General features: G+C 31.2%; 4 protein-coding genes across 4 annotated transcripts; all 4 read right to left on the bottom strand.

Moving 5' to 3' along the window:
• Positions 1–152: 152 nt before the first annotated feature.
• LOC105828427 (nucleoside diphosphate-linked moiety X motif 19-like) lies at positions 153–3941 on the bottom strand. The gene is made up of 5 exons (XM_012666746.3): positions 3252–3941; positions 1659–1995; positions 1342–1577; positions 1100–1252; positions 153–599 (listed from the first exon to the last, which is right to left on the bottom strand). The coding sequence occupies exons 1-5, from the start codon at positions 3333–3335 to the stop codon at positions 321–323; spliced, it is 1089 nt and encodes a 362-aa protein (XP_012522200.1). The 5' UTR covers positions 3336–3941; the 3' UTR covers positions 153–320.
• Positions 3942–4176: 235 nt separating this feature from the next.
• LOC105828428 (succinate dehydrogenase assembly factor 3, mitochondrial) lies at positions 4177–5376 on the bottom strand. Its single transcript, XM_012666749.3, has 2 exons — positions 4781–5376; positions 4177–4679 (listed from the first exon to the last, which is right to left on the bottom strand). The coding sequence occupies exons 1-2, from the start codon at positions 4955–4957 to the stop codon at positions 4500–4502; spliced, it is 357 nt and encodes a 118-aa protein (XP_012522203.1). The 5' UTR covers positions 4958–5376; the 3' UTR covers positions 4177–4499.
• Positions 5377–6014: 638 nt separating this feature from the next.
• Positions 6015–18398, bottom strand: LOC105838922 (cysteine dioxygenase type 1). The gene is made up of 5 exons (XM_012684855.3): positions 17752–18398; positions 7634–7775; positions 7423–7528; positions 7060–7229; positions 6015–6328 (listed from the first exon to the last, which is right to left on the bottom strand). The coding sequence occupies exons 1-5, from the start codon at positions 17991–17993 to the stop codon at positions 6293–6295; spliced, it is 696 nt and encodes a 231-aa protein (XP_012540309.2). The 5' UTR covers positions 17994–18398; the 3' UTR covers positions 6015–6292.
• Positions 18399–20484: 2086 nt separating this feature from the next.
• On the bottom strand, positions 20485–23955 carry LOC105838923. Its single transcript, XM_028194400.2, has 4 exons — positions 22706–23955; positions 21883–22466; positions 20943–21156; positions 20485–20724 (listed from the first exon to the last, which is right to left on the bottom strand). The coding sequence occupies exons 1-4, from the start codon at positions 23920–23922 to the stop codon at positions 20706–20708; spliced, it is 2034 nt and encodes a 677-aa protein (XP_028050201.2). The 5' UTR covers positions 23923–23955; the 3' UTR covers positions 20485–20705.
• Positions 23956–23995: the final 40 nt, after the last annotated feature.

Genomic DNA, 23995 nt, shown 5'->3' on the forward strand with positions numbered 1-23995 from the left:
AATATTTTATTTAAAATATTTGTTACACTAATTTTGTTATTAATATACAATACTCTTCTGTAAAAATTATTTTTCATAGAGTTCAACTCTTCTGTGTAAAAAAAGTTAAAATATTATAAGGTAAATGTGTGTTTAATAAAGTTTGGATGGTAAACGTTTTGGTTAACAATTTATTAAAAAGATACAAAGCGTATCATATAAAAATATAACAGAGCTAATGCAAGTCTTTTAAGAAAAACCTCAACAACTTCTTTCTTGAAACCTTATTTAACATGTCTCATTGGCGACTTATCTCAAACAAAAATCGAACATTCCTTTAGTTAAAGCTTATTTTTAGGTTCTTCTTTTCCGTACGCTATCTTCGAGTATCCAGGTAATGGGAATGACACACGATTATCCTCGCCGTTATCAGTAAAAATTACATTTATCTGCGTATCAAGAAATTCAGTTCTATTCTTGAACGGACTTATTTTTTGAAATTCCTCTGTGGTAATATCCGACTTGTCGATCGTTTGTTTTTCAAACAATTCAACTTTTTTCGGGTACATCGTGTCACTAGGTAAGACGTGCATGACGCCATCCTTTAGATACACACTTATCTACAAGCATATTTATTATGATTATAAAATGGCATTGCGCGTTCCTGCAATTATTCGTGGTTCAATCAGTGAGTGCAAAATATTTATATTTGTATTTGTAAAGGAAAGAAAAACTTTTAAATCTTATTTTTAAAAAGTAAACATTAATAAACAATTTAACAGTAAATATAATACACAACAATAATAATAACTTTATTAATGTGCAGTAACAAGAGAAAAATTATAGCAAAGTTACAAAACTCAAAATTTGTAACTTGATTATAAGGTGAGGCCAAGCAACAATGCTGTTTGGAAACCCGAATCTAAAGCAAACACATCGCAAGTAGAAGAAATTAAAAGCTAACGCGCAATGTAAAACGACACAATCTATTTATGTTCATTGTTAATAAATTTCTAATAAATGTTCACTTTTTAAAAATAACGTTTTAATAAGGTGTCTCCTCTATACAAATACCTCTTTGCATTTACTGCATATCAATAGAATAGTTTAGCTTGCATACCGGCAAATACAACTGCGAGCCTTCTTTATTACGTTCCACGGCGATGTCCAGAAGCTCGTCTATGCTTTTCACTTTAGTCATTCTGGCGATCTCGTACTGTTGCGGTGGCGGGAACGTGATACCCATCGTAGAAAGCTTCTCCGGAGTGTCCCACTAAATATTTTTCATTTTCTAACGATTAGTTCTTAGTTCTGGGGATTAGTTCGGGGGGAAATACCGCTCTATTGTTCGAATCATCTCACTTTCAGATCCTCCATTTCCTTAGCCTCGTATTCGGCGTGAGGTACGTCCGGCAGGCAGGCCAGGTAGAAGGCGGTGTCGAAGCGCTTCTCGTACACGGCCGTAGGCGTCAGCCAATTCCTCCATTCGTGCAGTGCCCACAGATCCGGATAGCACTCGTACCTCTGACAGAGATTGAAAAATTCCGTTGCATCCTCGTGGACTTTGCTCTGCCACGTTTGCAACTCGCCCTGGGGAACTGAAAATTGTCCGGCCGACGTTACACTCGCCGCAAATTGATGGCCGTAATTTCGCAAAGTGATTTGACGTGATCTCTCACCTGCCACGTGCTCGGCCCAGCCGGAATGAGCTCCGCCGTCTCTGTCACGCCGGCATATCAGTATCCCGCATTCCTCGAAGGTCTCGCGAATCGCCGTGATGCGTAGCGAGATCTCTCTAAGTAGCTCGTTCTCCCTCGAACGAAAGATCTGCGGCCGCGACACGGTCCTTGGCACCAGAGACGCGAGCTTGTCGTCCCCCAGGCCGAAGGCGGTGAAGTGCTTGCGCCATTTCAAATTGGCATCGGCTGGATCCACCGCGCCGCCCGGGAATACGTAGAGCCCGGGCATGAAACTCGACTTTTGATGACGCTTGAGGCATAGCAGCTTGTAATTGTGCTGAAATCACGAATTGCCTCGTTTAAATCCCCTCGAGAAAAAACGCCTTTCGGCAGACATCGATCGATGCGAAACGAGCCACGTCGCGCTTTACAAATTGATTAATCTATCAATGAATAAAAATTTAAGCAAATTCTAGGTAAATCAAATTACCCAAATTTCTTTTAATTAGGAGACATCTTTCAGTTGATTTCACAGAGTTTCAATTTTTTTATATACAATTAAAATACAAAAATAGAGAGAACAAAATGTTATTTCATACTCTCTATATAACATAACAAATTTTTAAATAAATTTATATATATTACAAAGTTATATAAAATTTTTATTAATATAAATAAATTCAAGATAAATTTAAGATAACCAATTAAACCTATAAATTATGAACAAAACTTAAAACCTAAATTGTCTTACTTCATTTTCCTTATCAATTTTCTGCAAGTGACTTGTGTAAAACATAACACTTTTAAATTAATAATACATAAGCATTAAACATAGTTGTAATAACTAGTTATAAAAAATTAAGTTACATACAATAAAATTAAAAAGCTAATAACTTTTAAATGAACCTAGTTAATTTTTAAATAATTTATTCTTTAACTTCAACTAGTTATTTTTAAGACACATTTTTTAAACATAAATTTTATTTTCTATGTTGAAAATTTATAAAAGAAAAAAATAAAAGAAAAATACATTTTCACATAAAAAACAATACTTTTTCATTATTTCATATAAACTTAATTTACAAATAAAAAATATTACATTTATTCAATTGAATTTATTCCATGTTGTAACTATTTTGAAAAATTTCATTTTAAAAAAATTACGTTTTTATTTTAATAAAAATAACGTTTCTAAAAATCTTAACTTTTAGAGTAATTAATTTCATAGACATTAAAATAAATATTTAATTTAGTTTAAAAAGAATTAACTTACTAAATCCTAATAAAAGTACTGTTTAATTAAAAACAGTAATTAAAAAATGAGGTTAGGAATGACAAATTTTATGTTTTGCAAATGATAATTCATACATTTAATCGGCTAATTCTTTTCAAATTAATCGGAGCTGTCGAGACTAGTAGATCTCATAATGACGAAAATTGCGAGTGTCATTTAATGCTATGTCATCCCCGTCGGGAATCTTTCCCGTTCCACGACCGTCGCAAGGTAGAGCGAGAAAGTTGCCGTTCCGATCCCTCGTCACGCGAATGCCAGAATGCATGTATGCACGTGCATTCGTCGTTACATGCACTTACAACTGCAGGCGACGCCACACGACCGTACGTTTGCCCGTGCCGTGCTGCTAATATCAAACTCGACGCTTCCTGCCAGGCCTTCATCTTCCCTTCGCTTTCTCCTACACGCGAGATGGAAATCACTGCGGACGGGAAATCGCGGCAATCGCCTACGTCTGACGAAACCGAATTCACCGTTGCCGATATCGTAATCGGATTGTCTGCGTTCGATCGTACGTCACCTAGATTATCACTCCGCGATAATGAGATTCACTTCGATCGCGCTTCACACGCTGAAAACAAACCAAAAAAAAGCCTGTAGGTCTCTTCTGCAACTCTTTGACGACGCGTTGCGTTTTATTGTCACGCGCAGCTCCTTTATTTTAATTATATACAACGATAATGTACGTAATGATAATACTGTCGTAAAACGTTGAAAACGTTTGGGACGTTTATTGCGTCGTTTGTCGTTTATTCCGAAACGATATTTTCATCATATTACATTATATTTGTAATATAGGCAATTTATTGCTCATTGGCTGCAACGACATAATTTAAAATTCTGCAAAAAAGAGAAATTAATACACCGAGTGAAGAATGAATTAATTTTTTTATTCATCTTCGAATATTGTAAACCAAATTACATTAAAATCGTATTTAAAAGTGATATTACAAAATTTTTTAGACTCTTCGCGTTTTATTGTTTTATTGAAACTGACGAGATGAAAATTAAACTCTTGAAACACGATCATTGTTGATAAAATAATGATAAACGAAAATATAAAAGAACAATAAGTTCCAAGGTGCAAGTGAGTTATAAGTAGTAAAGAAAACAAAAAGCGAAGAGCACATTTAGATTAATGTTGAATGATTTTAATTTTAAAACATTTAAACTAGAATTTTTTTTTTAGATGTATTGTTTTAAGCAAACAGTATTCTTACAAAATTGTATTAACCACTGTTATTCTTATATTTACAAGATTTGATGAAACTAATACATTGACGGCAGCTTCACTTTCCATTCGCATTTCCTAATTTATTATTTATTTATTTATTATCATACATGCACTATACACTTCTGATTGTCTCTTGCACTCAAAGTTTTTGTTATTATTACATAACACGACCGTCAGACGTCAGACAAAACGACACCGTCGATCAACTCGGTCATAATCGACCTGATCATACAGGAAATTATTTATTTCTATTTCACAGCGGCATAGATCCGAGTGCACTAGAAGTTTCCGAGATCGGATACGTGGCAAACAGCTACGTCTTCTCCTTCGCGCCGTCCTGCTTCCCCGTCGCCGCGATCATCAGCTCGTACAACTGACACACTTGCTCGTCCCGAAGCTTCTCCAGATCCTCCTCTGGCAAAGGTCGCCCGAGCGGCTGTCCCGTGTGAGGGCCCTTCAACCCGAGCTGCTCGGCGAGGGACACCGCGTACTTCTGCGGAGAAGAGAAATCGCGACTATACGTCAGTCAACTCTGGCGCGCACATAACCTCAAATCGCGCGGCCGCACGGCGCGGCTGGCGCGACTCTACTCACGGTCCATTCGTGGAGGAAGACAATCGCCTCGCTCTCCACGCATTCCTTGTGCCGTCGGAACTCGTCGCGGACGTAACCGTCGCCTAGAGGCCGCACTTCGGCCGGCAGGCCGCGATGTAACCTCAAAATCGTCTTGTACAGTAATCTGACGCGCTGCACGTGCGTCCGGGAGGCCATGACCGTGTGCCGCACGCGCTTGCGGACGCGGCGCGGCTATATTCGTCAATTTTCATCGATTCCCCCCCTCGCTGTTTACTCTATTGTTAATCGTTTGGCTTAATTTGCTGTGTCTATTGTTTGTCGTCGTTTCGCCCCGATAGCGTAGGGCCGTAAGGGATATTAATCTCCGATAACTTGCGCTCGATTTTCCAAGGAATATGGAACAAGGAAATTTCTCGTTGAATGTCGACTTCGATTGTTGGCCAAGTCAATTTTGACAGGAACTGTCCGCACGATGTGATATTTCAATAAATTAGTCCTTGCCATGGTGAAAATTTTTCTCAGCATTTTCATACGAATTGGAACAGTTTTCTTAGAAATACTGAGAAAGTCTGCATCTTAGAATTTTTCATGCATGTGAGTCCTGAATTATTCTAAGATTTTTAAGATTTTTTATATCTTATGATTTTTAAAAAATACTTTAAATTTGTTCAGATCTTATGAGACCTCATCAGGAATTATAAAATGAGACATTTGAGGATATTTTACACAGAATTCATATATATGACAAATTCTTTAAAAAATATTAACTTTCAATATTTTTGAAAAGTTTTTATTCGTATAAAAAATCCGAGGAGTTTTCTAAAAAGTTATAAAATTATACAGAAGCTCTGGAAAATTCTGAAAAAAAATCTGAGAAAAATGTTCACCAAGGTAAATCTTACGTATTCTTTGTAATAACGTAAGTCGCGTTAATTTATGAATAAACTCATTATTAAGAGAAGAAATTTAAATGATATTTTAATGACAAACTAGAGACTGGTGTATACATATAAATAAATTCTTCCCTTTTTATATTTTTTATACGTGATTAGTACAGTGAAACAGAATTGTTAATTTGACTGAATCTTTCAACTGAATTAAATTCAAATATATATATATATATATATATATATATATATATTTTAATCAAATATAAATACTTGAAGTTTAAGTATTTCAGTTAAATACATAAATAGTTGAACTAAAGAAATTTAATTTAGTTGAAAAAATTTTGTCACGTTAACATTTTTTCTCAGTGTAAGTTAACTTATTTTTAAAAAAGAAATATACATGTACAGTTATTTTTACTTGAGAATATCTACAAATCCTTACAAGTAGATTTAAGTACTTAAAAAACGATTACACACGGCAAATTGGACAATAGTAATAGTACAATTGTTAAAGACTATCTATCTTAATTAATTTATGCGAATTGAGCAACCAGGTCCAATCTGAGACGATGCAAATTGCTTTCCGCACTCGATTAGAATATTGTCGATTCTAAATTGCTGATGGTATTTCTTCCTCAGATTAGTTATCCTCGGGAGATCTGGTATCTTGAATTTCCTATAAATTATAAATTTATATTAATAAAATTATATTAATATCCTATTCAATAATGTAATTGTTTTGTACAACAATTGATGTACATTATTACACTTGTATTGTTGGGAAATTACAATATTATTATAACATCGCTGTTGGTGTTTATGGAGTAATTAAATTTTCGCTAGAAAGAAAGAACTTTTGCAGAAGAATTTAAAAATTTAGCTGGATAAAAAGATGTGAAAATAAAAAATTTTTTATTAGAACATTAAAATAATTATGTAGGACGTTCTAGCATGAGGTGAAACGTAAAAAGTTTCGACATTCTAGCAATTACTTTAAACTATTTAATTATTTTAATGTTTCAACAAAAAATTATTTTTAAGTCTTTATTTAATTAAATTTTTTAATACTATAGCACAATCGTTCTTTCCACGTGCTTATAAGCTTTTTATATTAGGCACAAAATAGAGATAATTTATGAAATTTGTATAAAAACGGAATTGAGATGAAAATAGAGACGTTCGGTCAGTTTGGCATTAAACTAACATCTGAAATTTTTCCATAAAAAGGGACGAAAGCTCCATTACGCGCGACTTTAATAAACTTTATTTAAATCTTGGTAATGACTTCCAGCGTTCGTAAATGCAACTTTGAGACGCAGCAAGAGTCTTCGATACGATCTTTCGAAGAGGTAGATCAGGAATCATGCGGTAAGGTGAAACTTTTGAGATATGCAAATAGTTTCTCACCCGATTCCTTCTTTCCCCGTACTTGGACCAAAATGTGACCTTACACGTAGACTTCTGTCCAGTCTGCTTGTTGAAGACCGAGCACGACGAGAACGGCGGCGAGTACAGATGCAGGGAGATCGCGGGATTCATCGCGCTTGGATTTTCAACGCGGTGCAAACCCAGCGAATCTTGAACAAAAATATCGGAGATTATATTTAATATATATTTATACAAATAGAGTTATATTATCCATGCAAATAATTTATTTTAATTTCTTACTATTATATATACGTATAATTATCTAGATAATTTTATATTCGTAACCGTAATTGCTGCTTATTGCACCTCTTATTTGACTTGATAAAAAAAAAAGAATTATACCATTGATATAACAAATCTCATTCATATCAAGCGTGTTCCTCTCGAGTTCCTTGAGCTCCTCCACGTTCTCTTCCGTCTCGGATTCCGCAGGCCACGCGTACCGCGTCTGAAGAAACAACTTGTTTTGATATCTCGATTTTATATCATGACGTGATACATGCGACACATGCGGTCTAAAATAGTTCCAATAATTATCGTAAGCGGTAATTACCTCGCACAGTTTCCCCTGCAGAATTTTCATCACGCAGTGCGCGTTGGCATGATCGTGTATGGCTGACCCGTGACCTTCCCCCCAGCACAACACCATGAGGTTGAACCTCCCGTTTCCTTCATCAACCAGGTTCCTCGTATATCTGTGCACAAAGCATCGTGTATTACAAGCTTAATGTTTCTCCTTTGAAAATACTGCTCAACCGATCAGAATTTTTTTTTTATACCGTTGCTATTTACTGACCTTTCGAAAATTTCAGTACCTTGATGCACATTGAAATGCATACACATGTTAAACGGTCATTACGCATGCAGATTTTATCAGATATATACAAATCTAGTAGCAATAGCGACCGAGTCTTATAGCTATTCTCTTAATTTGTCTTAATTAACAATAATTAATATTTACCGGTTTAAACGTTGTTAATTTGAATCTCAATCTGATGGATTTAGCATGCGAAAGTCTTATACGAAATCGGCTTTTACAAACCATGACGTATTAATTGCAGCTTGAAATCGAAAACTAGTTTTGCTAACCGGTCACGATAAATTTCAACAAAATCGCTCGCAATCGATTGATTTAGTAATAAACGTAAAACAGAAAAGTCGTTTCATACTAATTTAAACTTTCGAGAAATACTACAGTCAAGTGCTACTAAAACTCGAATTAATTATGCTCAATGTTCTGTTTATTACATTTTGTAAATCGTACTTAGATTGAGAGTATTTAGAATACGATTGAAATCTAATTGGAGAAAATACAGACATTTTTCTTCTTTAAAAGAGCAACTATTTAAATTTAGATTGCTCCGTATTAACGACACACAGTGTTAATAAATAATTATCAACTTTCGTAACACATATTTTAGAATTTATTGTTACAGGAAAAACGTTATTTGCAAGAGGCATTAGTATAAATACATAGAGTGTGCGATTTACGAATCAGTGATCTGGGATTTCTGCAACGAACGTGAGCGTAGCAGAGCGAATATAATTTGAAAGTTTCGATGTTTCGCATACGTTTCGTTCGCATTTTTTTTTTTCACGAGAGTCATGCGATGCAACGATGTATAGATACCAATGTTCTCTAGATTGCGCAGAACGCAAACACGAAGAAGGGGAATATATGCATGGAAAGTACACATAACCAACTGACTATTCACCGGTCGATCGCCTCTGGGTGTTTATGTGTCCCAGCTGTATAATTTCAGATGCTAAATGTTATTTTTAAGTAACAAAATTTAATATCGGTTTAAAGAAAGTAGAATTTAAAAAATAATCAAGAGAAGTAGAATTATTTTTAGTTTATTTAATATTAATATTTATTTATTTCTCTCAATGTTTTAATCTCTTTAAAGAAACATCTCACGCGAAGTATCAAAATATCTCCAAATTATTCAACTTATACGTAGCGGATTAGAGTATTGATTTGAAACAGTAATACATATGTAACAAAAAACGAATATTTAACTTGTTCCAAGTTGCCAGTACAAGTGTTCTTCATCGTGTATAAATAAAAGCATGTAAAACAAATTCAAAGCGCACTGAAACAATTTTGTTACGCTCTATATTTGCTCTGAAAATAAACAAATTCTAGATTGTGAAAAAATCGTATCGTATCTCATCTTTACACGGAGAGAATTTCCTCTTAAAAATTATCCTGAAAATCGTGGTAAATGTAAGACAACGTAAACCTTGAAGAATTTTAGTATACCTTTAACAAAATTTACTAAAATTTACTAAAATGTACTAAAATTTTAAAATTTGGCAAAGTTTTAGTAAATTTTGTTAGAAGTATAGTAAAATTTACAAAATTTTGTTAAATGTTATTAAAATTTTAGTAAATTTCGCTAAAAGTATAGTAAAATTTTTCAAGATTTACGTTGTCTCATAATTACCACGATTTTCAGGGTAATTTTTAAGAGAAAATTCTCTCCGTGTAAAGAAACACGTTTCTTTTTGAGTGCACATTACCACTCAAAAATATTTATCCACACAATTTTTGTATTTTTCTGTATGCTTAACATTTAAATTCTATTATATTCTCTTTACATACACTAAGAAAAAAAAGTTGTTAATTTTTTACTAAATTTTTCAACTTGATTAAATTTCTTCAATTAAACTATTTATATATTTCAGTCAAATATATAAATAGTTAAATTGAAGTTCAAGTATTTTATGTATTTAAGTTAAATGCATAAATACATAAATACTGAAGAAATTTAATCAAGTTAAAAAATTTAGTCAAATTAACAACATTTTTTCTCAGTGTATGTAAAATGAATTATATACATATAGAAAATTTTTTAGTATTGTTATTAAATTTAACAATCAAATTAATTAGAGGTTATTTTTAATTTCAGTTTATAATTTCGCTTTAAGTTCTGCATTTAAGTCAGCATGCAGTTTATAGAGAACTAAAAAATATATTCAATAATTTTAATAAAAAAATATTATACACCAAGGTTTACTTCAATTGAGAAATGACATTTCTTTCTTATTTTTTTATGTTATTTGCACGATCTAATGTCCAACTAATTATTATGAAATTTTAAGTCAAGATCGTTATGAAACATTATCTAGAAGATTAAGAAGAAAAATTTAAAAATATTTCTTGAAAATCCTAATATTATTTAATTAAGAAAGACAAAGTTACCAAGTATTTTTGAACAGCAGTATATTGTTAAATTTATTTTGCTGATATGCGGTTCACTGTGTCGTCAATAATTTTCGTCATATAGAATTTGTACATTCCGCTTACGCATTAAATCTTCGCTTAACGTTAAATAATATGATAACCCGTTGAAGTGTGTGACGCCGAAAGTGTTTATCTTTCTAGCGGGCTTTCGTAAGAACGATCTCAGTGGAAGGAATATTTGCCTGCCGCGTGGCATTACGTTCTACTTTGTGTTGACAGCAAAACCGGTAAACGTGCACCATAGTTTCCGTACTTTCCCGAGTCACGTGGATCCCTGCTACACAGTAATTCCACCTGCGTCCAAGGCGCTTGTTATCTCGCGAACTCGCAAACCCATTTTCCTTCCTATTTACGATCGTTCACCTAATCAAGAGTTGCTAAGGTATATCATTGACAATTAGCAACGCGCTAAACTACCTATCGCATTTCCGATAATACACGATACGAATAAACTAAATGACAAAAGAGAAAGAGGTAGAACTAAGATATTTTTGAGGAAAAACATAAAAATTCTTAAGTTTTATTGTTACGGAGACGGTTTCTCGAAAGATGTTTCTCTAAAACGTTTGAAAATTGCACGCAGTAGCGAACTTTGTGCTAACAAGTGCAAGTAAAATGCTTATCTGTGCTCTGAATGCAAAATACGAGTTGCATCGCCCAGTTCGTTGCAACATATTCACGAAGATAACATTGTCGGTGGTGCCTAATAATTCTAGAACATTCTCTCTCTTTCTGTCCCTCTTATCGAACAATATGGAGATACGTCCAGATCGCACGTAATAAATAAGCTAATCTAGTTATCACAATTACGTATGTGTGATACACATTCTGGTAAATAAAGTTATGTGGCACGAGGGAATTTTCCCTCTCCAATCCGAAATTTATATTCCGCGTACCCTTAACTTTTATTTTATGAGATAGCTAACGAGATTGTTAGACTGTTTAGCTAATAATTGCAAATAATTTTTAGTATCCCTAAAGTCTCATTTGCCTTGGGAACTTTCCGTTTTCTCAGATAATTCTTGACATCTGTGATTGAATGTGACATCAGTCATCAGACATCGCATTCAGCGATTCTTTGTAAACAGGACGTTTCTTTTTTCTTATATAAGATTACGTATATCCGGTATACTGCGTACAAAGCTATCTTTTATTTACGGCAGTCATGAACCGATGGAGATCAGGAAAAAATTGGAGCAATGACATCATTTTTCGCCAATACATATCTCGTTGTCGTATTTTCTCCTTCTAATGATTATTAAGTGGCGATCATCTACTCATATCACGAGTGCAAGTAGAGTTACAACCCATATAGACGAAAAGATGTCTTTTAGATTTCTAAACGACATCTTGCGATTTCTTGCGATATCTCGCATTTTTTACGAAAAGATATCTTTTCGCGATCTAAAAGATGTCTTATGCGACAGTTTGAGATATCTTTTACATATCTGGCAATGTCGGCACTGGTTATATTCTACACAAAAATAATTGTACACGATCAGAATATTCTACACAAATATATTGTACACAAAAAATTGTATGTAGAAAAACTGTGCACAAGAATTATCCTTGAATTAAAAATTCCATATGGATATATTGTGCGTAGAAAAACTGTGTAGTGGACAGTTTTTCTACGCACAATATATATATGTGCAATTTTTAATTCAAGGATAATTCTTGTGCACAGTTTTTCTACATACAATTTTTTGTGTACAATATATTTGTGTAGAATATTCTGATCGTGTGCAATTATTTTGTGTAGAATATGATCAGTGCCGCAATGTCTAAAAGACATCTTGAAGAAATTTAAAAGATATCTTCAAGAAATCTAAAAAATGTCTTTTAGAAATTCAAAAAATCTATCGAGACATCTTAAAGATGTGTTTTATATGTCTTGAAGACCCTTTCTAGAATTCCTTTTAGACATTTATAATTACCGTTACATGTAAAAGTACTAAATTATGATTTAAAATGTCTTTTTTTAAATGTTGAGTAATAAATATATAAAGACGTTTATAGATATCTTAAAGCAATTCTAGACTTGGTCTTCAAGGTATATGTATAAAATACATTTTTAAGATCTCTAGAGGATCAACCCTTTTTTGGCCGACTTTTTTAATTTTAATACTAAAACATTTTTGTCCTTGTCAGTGAGATGAACTACGAAGAAAGTGACATCACTCTAGCGCCTAATATTATTAGGTCTTCAGTTTCGAAAAAAAGAGTGATTATTTAGTTACATTTTATGAATATTTTATAAAATGTTAAAAGTTAATAATAAGGTTAAAAAGCTAATGATTTTTAACTTTATTAATTTTAAATTTTAATTTTTAACTTTAACTAAATATTTTTGAAACACATAAACTTTAACTCGTTAATTTTTTTCCAAAGTTTTGAAAATTTATCTGTGTAAAATAAAATTGTGAAAGAAAAAATATTTCCAAATAATTGACAATATTTCTTTGTTATTCTATATAAACTTAATTTACAAATAAAATGTTACATTTATTTTATGATCTAATCTAATTATAATTGTTTTGATAATATAGTTTAAACGAATTATGACTTTCTAATTTAATATAAATATAAATAACGTTTTTCCAAAATTAACTTTAAATTTAAAGATGTATTGGACATACAATCTTACAATTAGACAAAAGTGCATGAAATTTGAAATACTTAAATATCTACGCTTAACGCATAATAAATCTAGATGTAAGAAACTTGAACGATAATTGGAGTCTTATTTTTACTTTTACAAAAGTATTTTTCACGTATTTGCGATTTTTTTCACTTATGAGTTTAAACTTTTGACAGTGAAAATGCAATTATCTTGAGTTATATTTTATTTCTTTAAAACGGTGTAGTAAAGACAATTGAAACTTGGCAGATATTTTCATCTATTCATATACTAGATGTACAAAAAAATTAAAAACACTGATACTATTTCTTCTATATTTTTTTAGCTGTTTCATCCGTTAAGATCGTCTTTTTCGTTAAGATAGAAAAGAATACCATGTAAAATCAGTGAAAATTAAAATAGTTATAACTCAGCAACCGTTTAGTGGATGCGTTTTCAATTTTTTGCAGTACATTAGGGAAACTAAAAGAACAATTTCACAAATTTTTAGCAACTTTGTACCATTTTAAACTTTAGTCCAATACATCCTTAACTGGAATTAGTTTAACCTACCTTTCAACCAAATCAGTTTTTCGTTTATGCAATTTTTAACTTGAGAAAATTAATTTTATAAGCTATTAACTTTAACTTGATTTTGTTAAAAAAATATATTAACTTCTCAACATTAATTTTGTGAAATTATTGAAGTTTGTAAAATTATCGAAGAAACAAAAATTTTATAAATCTTCAAATTTTCTGAAAATGAATAATAAGTCATATAACAGCAAAACGTGCATTACTTAATTAAATAATTTATTTAATTAACCATAAAATATATTCAACATTTTATTTGTAAATTAAATTTACATGGAATAATAAAGAAATATTGTCGTTTATGTGGAAACGTGTCTTTTTTAATAATTGTTTCTTTTATAATTTTTTCTTTTACACAAATAAATTGTTAAAACTTTGGAAAAGAATTAACAAGTTAAAGTTTATGTATTTCAAAAATATCTAGTTAAAGTTAAAAATTAAAATTTAAAATTAAAAAAGTTAAAAATGTTATCTACAAAAATAAAGAAACAAATACATTGCCTTATTTAAAAAATAATTATTCCTTAATTTTAAATTATAATTTTAGCTTGTTTAAAAAATAATTATTTTTTAAATAAGGCAACGTATTTGTTTCTTTATTTTTGTAGATAACATTTGTAGCTTTTTTTATTTAACAAACCAAATAAATATAAAGAGCTCATTAATGCTAAGCAAAAATAATACGATAACAAGTTAATATATCGGGCCAAGACAAATCTTTCTAATACAATACAAAAAACCAGCTGTTAAATACTAAAATTAAAGAATATGCGAATAATTTTAAATTGGAATCGTCGAGACACTCCGTGGTAACGGAACACATGCTAAAAAATAACCACGTGTTTGATTGGGATAACGTCAAGATATTAGATTCTGAATCAAGATACCAAAAAAAGTTAATTTCAGAAATGATCCATATTAAGGAGCAAGTTAATGACATCAATTTACAGAAGGACACGGAGTGTCTTGACGATTCTTATTATTGTTTATTTGACATTTTGTCGAAAATGACTAACGAAAAATAAGTTTCGCTCATTCTGCCTCTGACTGCTGAACGTTACACTTGTCTTTAACGCTTTGTCGAATACTCTGTGTGATTGTTGCTCGTTTTAATATTGTGTTTTAATATCTGAATCAACATATATAAGTTTATAGTTTATACCTTATTTAAAAAATAATTATTTTTTGAACAAGGTAAAATTAAAATTTTAAATTAAGAAATAATTATTTTTTAAATAAAGCTACGTACTTGTTTCTTTATTTTTGTAGATAATACATTTTTAGTTTTTTAAATTTTAAATTTTAATTCTTAAAATTTAAAATTAAAAAACCTAAAAGTGTTATCTACAAAAATAAAGAAACAAGTACATTGCCTTATTGAAAAAACTAGACACCGCAGACGCACGCTTCGCGCGCGCTACTTTTTATTTTTCAAAAAGAAATTACAATAATAATTGTATAGATAACCATTTATACAAATTTGACAGCTGTCAAAATTCAATCGCAATGACTACTCTCGCAACACGAAATAAGCGCGGTGAGAGAACCAATCAGCATCGCGGAATAGAGGCAATAATACATTTCGAGACTTTCAAGTATCGATTTAACATTTCCTTTTTAAGGTAGGATAATTATTTCTTAATTTAAATTTATAATTTTACCTTGTTTAAAAAATAATTATTTTTTAAATAAGGTAGAATTGAAATTTTAAAAAATAAAGAAACGAATATCTTAATTTTTATAAATGACACTTTTAACTTTTTTAATTTTAAATTTTAATTTTACCTTATTTAAATTAAAAAATAAAAAATAATTATTTTTAAATAAGGTAAAATTAAAATTTAAAATTTAAAATTAAAAAAGTTAAAAGTGTTATCTACAAAAATAAAAAAACAAATACATTATATTCTTAAAGAACTCATTATGACCAGCTCACAAAATGCTTATTTAGGTGGCGCATAAGATCACAATACAAGCACCTTAAAATCTCTTTTGGAAAATTCAGGAACTCATAAAAATTTATATAATTCATAAAGAACTACTATAAGATGTCTCCTTGTTGTCTGGGAAGATATCTTGTAGAGATCTTTCATTTAGATATCTTTGACATGTTTAATTCGAAAATTTTTAAGACATCTTTTAAGATATCTTTTAGATGTCTTTTAGATATCTTTTAGAAATTCTATGAAGATATCTTCAACAAAATCTTCTTAGATATCTTTTAGATATCTTTTAGAAATGTCTTGAAGACATCTTGAATAAGATGTCTTTTCGATTTCTACAAGATATTGATGTTTACTGGAAAGTCACTTCAGAACAAGGTTATTAAATTTTTTTCTTTTTACTCGTTCTTACGCGAGAGCATTAAAGAGAGACAGAAAGAGACGGAACAGCCAGCGGAGAATAGGCGGCTGATAACCCATTCTGAACTCCGTCATGTTAATTTCATTTTACAATTCCGCATTGCGTTGTATACATGCGTTCTATTTACATGCCAAATGTTGATCGGCGAAAATATTTGTTCTTTATTATTTAGTTATCAACCGCGTACATCATGCATCTCTGCTAACGCATTTCTCCGAAATGTCCCTAATTGACCGTTATGCGCTGATTATGTTTGTCATAGTACTATAATTATTGGCGTGTAATTAGCTGACAGCTAATGAAAACATTTCCATATGCACGCCGCAATTCTCATCGCGTTAGTTGTGTAGTTACATCAGATATATTCTGCAGAATCGCGGATCAGGCGTGTAAATCCAACCAATTGCGGAAATCTTGGAAATCATATATTAGAATTTTTTATTCTTGAATACGCGTGAATACATATTGTAGCGTTATTATTTGAAATTATCGAAGAATTTTTTATTTCTCTCTCCATGATTAATCGTCAAGGTTTTTGAATATTCTCAATTAATGGAGAATATTCTTTATGCCAGTCAAAAAAATAATCTTGCAACTTCAACGAAAATTATATGTGTGTAAAATCCAGCGGAGATTGATAAATAATTAGCAAGAACTGTGATATGTACATGTATTGCACCTAATCAATCTAGCTGATAGAAGCAAAATTTTTGAATTCTATACGTGACAGCCAAAATTCTAGCAAATACAAAAATTAGCGATACATTTTGGTTGTGATATCAAGAAACCTGTTTATATCAGCAAAAAATTTTCTTGGGTTTGACTTAATTATAGACGACATGTCACTGTTACTATTATAAAAGTTTTTAATTATTTACTTTTTCATGTTTATTAATAACTTGCATATATTTGAAACAATCGTACAAAATTATGTAAGATAATAAAATAAGGAAAGATTGTATGGAAATAAGATCATGACAGATATTGATTATATATCATCAAGTTTGAGGTAGAATGGACATGGTTAAGAAATAAGGTAAATCTGTTTTTCTATCCAACGGGAAAAGAAAAGGAGCAAAAATAAAGTTTGATGAAAACAGGTCTAAATCCAATTTTTTCTTGACAGAAAAGATAAAGAAAATACCCAAACAACATAGAGTTCAAAAAGAATTCAGGTGTATGTCGCAAATTATGAGTTCTCTTTGAGATGCAAAAAAAATTTCTTTTATCAGGATCAGTTCTAAAAATAATTCTTTTTACACTCTGATAAAAATGTAATACTGGACAATATTAAATTAGCCAATAATTATTACTTATTTTGAGTACTAAAATTTTGAGTACTTTTAATACTTGAAATACTTAAGGGGATACTGGAGTGCCTTCGAAATTTGATCAAGGTCGATAATGTAGATGTAGAGTCATTCATGCACATCATGAGATTTTATATGTATTTCTTGTATAGATTTAAAGATTTTTTTCCAGAATTAAAATACACATATTAACTCTCAATCTCTCCCTACGGGTCGTTTTCGTCCTGCTTAAAACTACTATTGTTAATTTCTCGTACAACCGCGATGCTAGCGCCATCAAAGTTATACTAAAAAAAACTTTGGAGGGGAAGGGTCTTCAGTGAAAAAAGTCAGCCCGGTTCGTTTGTTCCACTCCAAACGCCAGTCAGATAAAATTCAAATAGGACATTGTCGACTCATTGGGAGGGATTGCGTAAGTATGACTTTAAAAAAAAATAATTTTTTTTGTAAATTAAGTATTTTCAGACACGTACATGCATTTTAGAACATAATTATGCATATATTTTAAGTTAAACATCTACAATGGAAATTACCTGTATCTATCGAACTTGGCAAATTTCTTCCATTCCGCAGGATTGCTCTTGTAACTCATCATCAGGTCCTGAACGTGATCGATATTCACATGATCCGTCTTGAAGGCCTCGTGCAGCGCATCTATAAGTTCCCGCAGGGTGGAAACTTTCTCCCGCCGGAGTTTCTCCCCGTTCTCAACTAGGCACGACGCTTTTCCGCGCGGCACATCGTACAGTCGATTCTCCCGATTGCAAATCTCCATTTTCAGTCGACGTGGTATCTCGACACTTTGGCGACTCTATTCAATCGACAAAAGTTTCTCTTTGCTTTTCCGCAAATGCGGACGGTGAGGGACGTTGCACCGCGGGGAGATGATACTTAAGCACCGGAAAGTCGTGAACGTCGAAACGGGAGCCTCGTACACTTGTCCTGCTTGGGACTCGTAGAATGCGACGCGGCTTCGGAAACGAAGGGAAAACAAGAAATTTATACCGATAGTTGTTTAGCCTCTATACGCCGAGCACTAACTGCGCGAGCGTACTAATCCGTACTACCTCGCTGTCTTTGCTCGCCTACAGCTGGTACCGGTCTAGTACAACGCGGACACAGCATCTTATATGCAGTGTAAGGTGCCCCCTACTCCAACCAATCGTCCGAGCGGCACCAACATTTTGTGAACTTCTCACTCTGTAGGGTACTTTTTAGCCTTCGTCAATGAAAAGATTCAGAGAACCGAATTTATTATGGTTCCATTCTTGGGAAAGGGAAGAAAAGGTAAGGTAAAAGATTTATCGTTTGGTCCATTGCTGTCCTGTCGTAACCTTTAGCTTACGAGTAATGCAGGATGCATACGTATATAAAGAATATTTTTGTATTCTTAATACGATTTTATTTTTTAAAGATAATATTATGATCCCTTATTTGTATTTTGTGCAGTAACTTTGTTAATACTCAGTATTTTAAATTGAAAGCTTAATTAATGCAAACATTGCCAATATCTACATAACAAAATATACGTAGAGATATTTTGAAAACATGTAAATGTTATCAGAATATCTATTGCATAGCATTGCTATCTTAAGAATATATCTGAGATATTAAAAAATTAAAGATAATTTTATCTTAGATATGATATCTAATTTTTATGTTTAATCTTATATTTAATTCTTATTTATCAAGTTAATCTAAAGTTTATCTTAAAATTTATGTTATATCATTTATATTATTGGTAAAAAAATAAATATAATAAAAAGTTTGACTATCAATACCGGCCATGTAATATGCAAACATTGCATATCCTTTTAAAACGATATTAAGTAATGACGTACTGCAAATATTCTATGAATATCTCATGATAAAGTTTCTTAAAATTGACTTGAAATTGTAGACACAAAAATATCTAATTATATAATCAGATATATTTAATTAAAATAAACAAAAAATATTGCACAACGTACGCAGAACTATAATCAAATTATTGAATAATTATTTTAATATAGAAATTAAAAAAAAAGTGTTAGTCCTGTTGAGACGTCAGCACTACTATTACATTAAAAATTCCATGCTATGGTTTAACTTTTTATAACTCGAAATACATAAATAGAATGTTAAATAACAAAAATACATTTAAGTATATAAATAAATAAATATAAATATATATATATATATATTTGTATAATATATTTTTAAGTTTAGAAAAAATAAAATAAAATTTAACGCTAAAATATACCTTGAAAAAATATTAAAATGCTCAAAAGTAAAAATGTGTTATAATAGATGTCACTAGTTGTGTATTGGTATATTAATGCCACTATATAACTATTATGTATACTTTTTAACATTTTTCATGTAAAACAGTGATAGCTTTATTTACGTAAACTTTCTTGTTTACATAAAAATTATGACAACATTAATATTATTGTTATTTCTTAGCATTAATAACAAAATTATAATTTAATTTTAACTTATAATTTAATTAATAATTTTAAAGTTATAATTTAGTTTTAATAGGTATGTGTATATATCTTGAGAGACACATAAAGAGAAACATAATAAATAAATAAATATATATATATATATTTTTTTTTTATTTATTTATTGAATATTTCAGATTGGTCAGGTTATTAAATATCAGATAAACGTACTTAATATGTATGTCACTATGTTAATTAAAATTAAATATTTATCAATTGTTATCGTATCGTGTGGCAATTATTAAGATAGCACTAATTTATTTTCTTCTTGAATTTTGGAATTATATACGTGTTTTTTAACATACAAGTATATGAAATATAAAGAGCTGAGTTCTTATTTTATGACCCAAAGAAATGTTACTAATCTTAGCACCTATTATTACCAGCAAGAATATTACGAAATTTAGATTATAACATTTCAATTATTTTAGTGACACTAATATAAAACGTAAATGATTAAATACTATAAATGATTAAATACTATAAATGATTAAATACTATATAGTATTTAAATAATATTTGTTACATAAGTGAGAAATTATTTACGACTAATCAAATTTGGTAATTATGAAACTGTTAAGAAAGATATCTTTAAGGAAAGTCGCACAACACTTGATTGTTTATTAGTTACGAAATCGAGTAAGTGTGTAAATTATTTTTTTTAACAACATGTTATTCATTTGAAAAAACATAAAAACTCAGGTTAAAAATGAATAAAGATATTTAATAAAGATATAAATAAAGAATATTTAAAATAATTATTAATAATACTAATGGCGCAAAAATAATACTAAAATAGTTTTATAATCCCTGTGTGTTTTAAATATTGTCTTGGAATTTTATACAAACAATGTATCGCACTGTATTTACTTGCCATTCGTTTTACCATTGACAGCAAATATTGCCAATTAAACATCATTTCTCGTATCTGTTCCTCGGATTGGTAAAATTCTTTTTGTCTTAATTTTATTTGGTGAATCATCGCACCTGCACGACTTCGATTATTTCACTGTGGTACAGCTGCAGCAAAGAATGCAATAAAGAAACAGCAACAGGAAGTACATGTACGGGACTCATTGGGCTTGATGAGACAAAGTGTTCGTTAACAGTCATGTTATTTGGTTATTTAAAAAAATTTCCATCAAATGATACCAATATAAATTAGATACTAATGACGTTACGTGAAAAGAAATATCTATAATTAAAATCCACGCCAATATGTAATTTATTTTACTCACGTGCATGGCAGACTCTTACAGTAATAACACTTTGCCAATGGTCTTTTGCAGTTGGATCTATCTTTTCTGCATCTGCACGGCGTTAATTTACAAACGTAGCCAGTATGTTGGTTTGGCATCGAGTTTTGAACAGTGCTTTTACACTCGGTCCTAGGACTTGGACTACACCGGCAATTATTCGGGGATTTTCTGGGTGACCTTTCTATTTCGGTACGTCTAAGTAAATAAAATTCAATGCAAAAGTTAATAATAAATTAATTATAAAAATCTGTAATTTTATCCTGATGAAAATTTTTCTTAGAATTTTTCTACGAATAATAAAATAATTTAAGATTTCTAAGATTTCTTATTCTACAAGTTCTAAAAAAATGTTTAAAACGCATTTCAGATTGCATAAGATTTTATTGGAAATTATAGGAAAAAATATGATAAAATAATATATTTTGATTTTACATTTATATATGTAGAATTCTAAAAAAGAGTGTGAACTCTTTTAATTTTGAAAAGTATTTAAATTTATAATAACAACTCCGACAATTTTCTCTAGAAGAAAAGTAAAATAATATAAGAATTTTAAAAAATTCTAAAATTTACATTAATTTTCTAAAAAATTTAAAGAAAAATTTTCGCCAGAGTAGAACGACGTTATCGTATATAAATTTAACACCCTGAAAATTAATTTTAATAGTTTTTTTATTCTATCCTTTTAAATTAATAATTCCTTTCAAATTATTCATATTTATAAGATCTAAAATTAAATATTTTATAAATATTACTAAGTTATAAGTATCGTTGAATAACGTTCTAAGATTAAATAAGATTGACTAATTTCGCGTCAAGATCCTAATTTTTTTAAATTAACAAAAAGCTTCTCTTTTCTTTGATCACCCTTATCCAAATAAATAAAACAGAAATCTTCAGGTAAACGATTCTTTTATATACTTGACACGATTCTCGGCTTTCTTTCCTTCCTTTCTCTTATCTTGATCGACCGGCGATCCACAACAACAAGGATTCCTCCAGCATCGTGAGCAGCATACGGACTCACTTATCTTTTGCTGTAGTTCATTCATCATTTCCGAGAAAATATTTGGCTGTTGATGAGGTAACTTCTCAGGTCGTTGCCGCTTCGGCTTTTCGTTACAGTGATATTCTTCGGGAGAGTACGACCGGAAATCATCAAAGTTTCTGGCGGAATATCGCCTGATTTCCTCCTTCGGCTTCCAGCTGCTGATATGAATCGTCCGATACTCATTCGGTCTTCTGGCAATCTGTTCACAATCACGAGCGTGACCCTTGTTGTCTTGACAGTTGCCAACATCTGACGGCCACCCACAATACGAGCACTTTTCAATTGTTCTGCATGTACATTTGTCTTGAGAATTATCGCAGTACAGGCATATCATTGCTCTCTTGCGACTGCAACTTGCTTTAATCTTGTGGCACTTTACCAAAGTGAATTTGGCACAGCAACACTGATTTTCCGACCTGTCGCAGTTGATGCGATTCCCTTGTAATTCACACCTATCGAATGTTTCGAAAACACTGTGACTAGAGATTTACAAGAATATAATATTATACATACATTAGATGAGTATTTTTATCTCGAAACTGCAATTTAAAAAAAATATCATAATACTTAATATTATTAATAAATATTTATTAATTTATGTATGTATTGATAAATATTTACTAATTTAATAAATATATTTATCTAAAATACAGCAGTATATAATATCGTAGGAAATTCTATTGTATCTTACGTGCGTTTATTAACAACTCTTAAACAATCGTCGCGCGTTACGTACCACCTACATCTGCATTCTTCGCGAGAACGGCAACACATTGTCATTTTTCTGCTCTTGCGTTCTTCCTTCATTCTGCAGTAACTCGTGCAGATATGCGAACTGATCTTTAAAGGTGATATACCGCAAAATTTCGGTTTATCGGTCTTCAAGCAACTCTTCAAATGTGGTGTGTGGACGCATTGCATTGTCGACAAACGGCAATGCGCGCAGTAAATTTCATTCCATTCAAATCTGTTCTCTTCGCAAGAGCAATCTTCGATAATGTTATTGCACTTTGTGCATTTGACAATGGAACATGAATAATTATTTGAATTGGAAGGTAATTCATGTTTGCAAAGGGTGGATTTTTGTGGTTCCTCTTCCAATTTCTCTTGCGGACAGGGCACACGGTCTTTCACGCACTTGGCAATCGAGCACGAACAGCCATTCAGACCGAAAGATGGACCGCATTTACAAAGAATAGACCTTTGTGACATTTCTTCTGGTCTCTTCTGTGGACAAGCGACGCGAGTCTCTGTTATTTCGTCTAGAATATCTTTGGGAACTTTATTTTCATCAACAACACCTTTCGGAACGTCTTCGAGATTCGTTTCAATTGCGGCAACACTCGTTTCACACGTAATTGTGTCATCCTGTTTTACTTCTTTCGTGACTTCTTCAGTATGACTATGATCCTGCAAAATTACCGTTTCTTCCTCTACAATTTTCTTTTCTAGAATTTTATCTGCTGGGATTTCGTCGACATGATGAGCAGTGGCGATTATTTTAGTAGAAATAGATGCTACTTCAGGCTCTTGAGGTTCAGAATTTGTCAATACAGTTAACGGAACATGCGATCTTTTCGCCGTGATAATATGCAGTAATTTAGGCATTGTTTGTTTTTGTAAAATTACGGTTTCCTTTAAGATTTCTTCTTTTGGGGTTTCCTTGATATGAGCAGTGGCGATTATTTTAGCTGGTACAGATACTACTTCAGACTCTTGAGATTTAAAATTATTTGTCAAAACAGTTGATGGAACATGCGATTTTTTCGCCGCGATAATACGCAGTAATTTAGGCATTGTTTGATCCGTTCTTTGAATATCCATCTTCTTCCCTTTCTCTAAAATTGTAAAATCAATTACTGGCATAATCGGTTTTGGTTTCGCAAAAGTCTTTTTAATTATTTTCATAGATAAAATAACACAATATCTTATCAAATTAGTAATGACAATTTTTATCTACGTCGTGTATTAAAATGCTACA

Source organism: Monomorium pharaonis, chromosome 2 (assembly GCF_013373865.1).
Source record: "Monomorium pharaonis isolate MP-MQ-018 chromosome 2, ASM1337386v2, whole genome shotgun sequence".
Lineage (NCBI taxonomy): Eukaryota > Metazoa > Arthropoda > Insecta > Hymenoptera > Formicidae > Monomorium > Monomorium pharaonis.

What these genes read in the sequence shown, in the direction of transcription:
- LOC105828427 (XM_012666746.3), bottom strand. Translation starts at nt 3,335, where the DNA reads ATGAAGGCCTGGCAGGAAGCGTCGAGTTTGATATTAGCAGCACGGCAC. An exon ending in CTGGGCCGAGCACGTGGCAG is followed by an intron (nt 1,578 to 1,658) that starts GTGAGAGATCAC and finishes GACAATTTTCAG; the next exon opens with TTCCCCAGGGCGAGTTGCAA. An exon ending in GCTCGCAGTTGTATTTGCCG is followed by an intron (nt 600 to 1,099) that starts GTATGCAAGCTA and finishes ATATGCTTGTAG; the next exon opens with ATAAGTGTGTATCTAAAGGA.
- LOC105838923 (XM_028194400.2), bottom strand. Translation starts at nt 23,922, where the DNA reads ATGAAAATAATTAAAAAGACTTTTGCGAAACCAAAACCGATTATGCCA. An exon ending in AGAGTTGTTAATAAACGCAC is followed by an intron (nt 22,467 to 22,705) that starts GTAAGATACAAT and finishes AACATTCGATAG; the next exon opens with GTGTGAATTACAAGGGAATC. An exon ending in AGCCGAGAATCGTGTCAAGT is followed by an intron (nt 21,157 to 21,882) that starts ATATAAAAGAAT and finishes ATTTACTTAGAC; the next exon opens with GTACCGAAATAGAAAGGTCA.
- LOC105838922 (XM_012684855.3), bottom strand. Translation starts at nt 17,993, where the DNA reads ATGGAGATTTGCAATCGGGAGAATCGACTGTACGATGTGCCGCGCGGA. An exon ending in TGAGATTTGTTATATCAATG is followed by an intron (nt 7,230 to 7,422) that starts GTATAATTCTTT and finishes TTTTTGTTCAAG; the next exon opens with ATTCGCTGGGTTTGCACCGC. An exon ending in ACGGGGAAAGAAGGAATCGG is followed by an intron (nt 6,329 to 7,059) that starts GTGAGAAACTAT and finishes TATAATTTATAG; the next exon opens with GAAATTCAAGATACCAGATC.
- LOC105828428 (XM_012666749.3), bottom strand. Translation starts at nt 4,957, where the DNA reads ATGGCCTCCCGGACGCACGTGCAGCGCGTCAGATTACTGTACAAGACG. An exon ending in TCTTCCTCCACGAATGGACC is followed by an intron (nt 4,680 to 4,780) that starts GTGAGTAGAGTC and finishes TCTTCTCCGCAG; the next exon opens with AAGTACGCGGTGTCCCTCGC.